This window comes from Atta cephalotes (assembly GCF_000143395.1).
Source record: "Atta cephalotes unplaced genomic scaffold scaffold00034, whole genome shotgun sequence".
Taxonomy (NCBI): Eukaryota; Metazoa; Arthropoda; class Insecta; order Hymenoptera; family Formicidae; genus Atta; species Atta cephalotes.
In genome coordinates, this window is record NW_012130098.1 from 2,088,060 (window position 1) to 2,092,062 (window position 4,003).

The 4,003-nt window shown below is 30.8% G+C and overlaps 1 protein-coding gene across 1 annotated transcript in view; it reads right to left on the reverse strand.

The window, feature by feature from the left end:
• Window positions 1-4,003, reverse strand: part of LOC105621579 — a 216,414-nt gene that overhangs the window by 76,218 nt on the left and 136,193 nt on the right. Inside the window, exon 8 of the mRNA XM_012203049.1 lies at window positions 100-237. Within this exon, the coding sequence (XP_012058439.1) occupies window positions 100-237 (138 nt within the window). The remainder of the gene's footprint in view (window positions 1-99; window positions 238-4,003) is intronic.

Here is a 4,003-nt window from a genome sequence, read left to right on the forward strand (position 1 = left end):
AGNGNGANACGACGNGTAGAGAGAGAGAGAGAGAGAGAGNGANANAGAGAGAGAGAGAGAGAATTTACGATTCGCGTTGAGAAAATAAAATTCACTCACCTGGATAATACGGTGATCGCGGATGAGCTTTCGAATGCAATTGAAGACGAAGGCGAAGCTCATGCCAAATATAATTAGAGAGAAAACAACAAGGATTATGACGATGTGGTGCGAATCGATCAACCGTGTAATCTTCGTCTGCAAGAAAATTGAATGTGCCTTTAATATTTCTGATCGTTGTTTATTATATTAATTTAATGCTATAAATACAAAATTGGAACGTTATAAAGTAAACGTTTCAAAATATTGAAAAAAATTTAAACTATTTTGGTTTCAATTCATAAAATAAATTGTACTGTATATTAACATATAAGTTGTTTCTGCATATTTTATGTAAAATAATTAGGAAAACAGCTTTTTGTGATTTTTAATATTACACACACACAACCTTCTCGTTTAATTTTTTCTCACATTTAATTTTATCGTGACTTTACATGCGATTTTATTATAAAAAATGATTTTATAATAAAATACATAAAGATTAAGCCAGATACAGATTTAAAAATAATTAAATCATCAAAGTAATTATGTACGATTAAGTATGATAATAAAGTTTTATTGCAGCAATCAGTTTCAACATCCACATATTTATTTAGATTATATAAAATAAATAAATAAATAAAAATAATATATATATATAAATATATATATAAATAAATATAAATAAATAAATAAATAAATATATATATATATATATATAAGTGATAGATAATTTATTTAATAATATAGGAAAATAAGAAAAGATATCTTTTATTACAAAGATAATATTAAAGCATTTTTAAATAATTAAAAAATACTTTTGTCCATAGAAACCATTAACGACATGTACGTCTCGAGACAACAAAGTTTAATCATTACAACTTTGATACAAAGTATAGGCAACAAAATAACAATTGTATAATACTAGTTATATTAATCTAAACATTCTGAATTGTATACGAAACTATCCGAGTATCTCCGAGTATTATTATATCCTTTTTTAACATTCGGTGAACAAGAATAAAATGATACTTAGAGATAGTGTTTCCAAATGCAATCCTGAGTCCTCGTCAGAGTATCCCGTGACTTATGGTGCCTCGGTCTTCCTACTTGTTAATTAACTTAGATCGTTATTTTGTGTAAATACAATATGTTACTGCAATTGCAGCGTGCGTTTATAACAGCAATCTTAACATTGCATCAAAGTTTCAATCAATTGTCAATACTTCATAATCCGCAACATGATTGTACCAGTTAAAGATTTAAGTCAAATAAAATATCGAGAGACAAAAGGACAGTATTAATTATATTATTTCGTTCCATCTAGAGCTTTTCCATGTAGCTTACGCAAGCTCCTCTCGACAATGACGTTGCAAGATTCGCACAGAATTCGTCGGTGCACCTCGACATCATGGCACGACGTTACATCTTCTTGTCACCGTCGTTCTATCCCGTTTTCAACATTTATCGACTACAGAGGTGTCGCGCTAAATGCCTTCGTGAAATTTCAGTAGAGCGTTACACATTACGCAGGAAGGGTTCAAGCGCAAAGGAGGAACTTGCGAAACATCGTGGTGCATAGAATGTATGAAGCAAGTAGGATCGACGCGATCCATCTTCGTCCGTGTCTCTCCTCGTTTCTGCCTCTTGCGTGCCATCCTTTGTCTCGTAGAATGGCGACGCTACCGCGGATTTTGCCTGTTTGCTCCTCGTTTACTTAAGTGGTTGCAGCGTGAGAGTAACTCGTTGAAATGCTACTTTATATCGCGTTTGTTGTAGTTTAAGCACAAAGTGTTTGGTACTCAATGCATTCGCAATGGATAAAGTGATTTCTCTTGACAAAGAGGAAAATAATCGTTTTAATTATTCTCTCAACAAGATTTCTTTCGTAGTAATGTAGAGTTCTCTTAAAAAGATACATCCTACAAAATCAGCTATAACTTATATTTTTCCATTTATCCTAGATATTCTCTGATAATATTTTATACAATATCTTTGTTAATACATGCCTTTGTTTTATACTCCCAGAGTTTATATTTTTTATATTTCTGGCATTTAACAGATTCTTGCGTTTTATGAGCATCAAACGATATTTCTTGAAATTAAATCGCTCCGCTGACACAGCAACCTTACCTTGCATAAAACGTTGCGAATTTGCATACTCGCGCAAGTAGTACTGTAATTAAATTATCAGACACACACTTTAGATGCGGTGAACAAGACTTTGATTAAGATGGATTAAGACCACGAACTTTGTAATCGCTTGTTGGATTTTCATGTAAATTCGTTTGCACGAAAAAAATAATCAAATTTTTGTTGAAGCAAACAAAATATACATATCTTAATTTCTTCATTTTTGTACTAATTAAATAATTATTAGAAAATTTTGCCTTGAAAAAAAATTTGCTTAAATTTTAAAGATAAATAATTTTGGAAATTTGACATAAAAGAAATGTATCTTTGTTTTACTGTATGATGTGTCACAGATGATGCAGGCTATCCATCATAACAAGTGTATTTGGTAAGTTCAGCATTTGCTGACCGAGAAACTTCGAATGCGGAAAGTCCTGCGAACGTGCATTACACGACACATTGTACGCAAGTCACGTTATACATTCAATGCTTACACAGTAATAACTAATTTCACCAGGCCCGTCTTACGCGCCACTGACACAGAGTAATGTTTGTCCACATTATTGCTGTACTCGTGAATACAGCTTGGAATGCACCGTTAAACTATAGAGTAATTTATATTGACGTCATATGTGTGTTGTCCACGTTCACCTATGTTCAAACGCATTCATTCGCTAGTTCAAAGAGATGCCGACCCTTTTCTTCCGCTTGCGTATATTTCTCCATATCCCGGTGGTCGCGCTATAATTTCCCGGCGTTTATCTTTTGTGCATCATCCCAAGTTGAACTCGTTGCTCCGACAGCGAGAACACGTTTACCTAAATCTAAAATGCTTAACGCGACGGAAAATCAGTTTATACGAAGATAGAATAAGTACGGTAAAATTGAAGTATATTATTTTCGGACTTTTTTGTATGAAAATAATGTTTAATATGTAAATGTTTCTTAACATATTCTTTTACATATTAATATAAATCATCTAAAATTATTTATTAAAAAAGAAAGGACAGATTAAAAGGCAACTGAAAGTAAAGGCGATAATTAGTGCGCAAATGATTTTCAGTAAAGAATATATTTATATCAATATATTTATATCAATTGTGTCTAACAGAAAAATCGTTTAGCTTTATCTAAGCTATTAGTGATATATAACAAATTATTTCTACATTAATCTATTCTCATTAACGTCCGTCAGATGAAACATCTTGAATTTTCTACTACTTCTTACAATTCAAAAATTTCTCTTTATTAGTTTATACGTTAGTAAAATACCAATGTAAATCAATAACAAGGTTTTTTATTTTTTAAAATTTATTTATCTTCATTTCAAATACATACTTATTATTATTAGTAAAGAATTTGCTATAATTATATGAACAAAAAGTTTAAGTACCTCTAAAATAAATACGCGATTAAAAAATATTAACATATATATATATATATATATATATGTATATATATATATATTGCCATGTAATTTGATTACTTTCTATTGTGCATTCCATACGCGCCTATCAATTTATAACTATACAGAGGGAGAATTTTTTTTTATCAATTGAATGTCACGTTGTGCGGAAAACGTGCCGAAAAATTGGCCCAATATCCAGAGAAACAATGCAAATTGTGCTGAAATCGTAAATCGTATCTGATAAATTTTGTTATTGTATAGCAATTACAAGAATATTCTTTTTTCGTTATGTCGAAAGAAGCTATTATAACACTTATTTTAGCATCAACATTTTTCAATGTTATTTTTCGGTTGTTTCACGTCTTTTTCTTCTCTCTCTCTCTC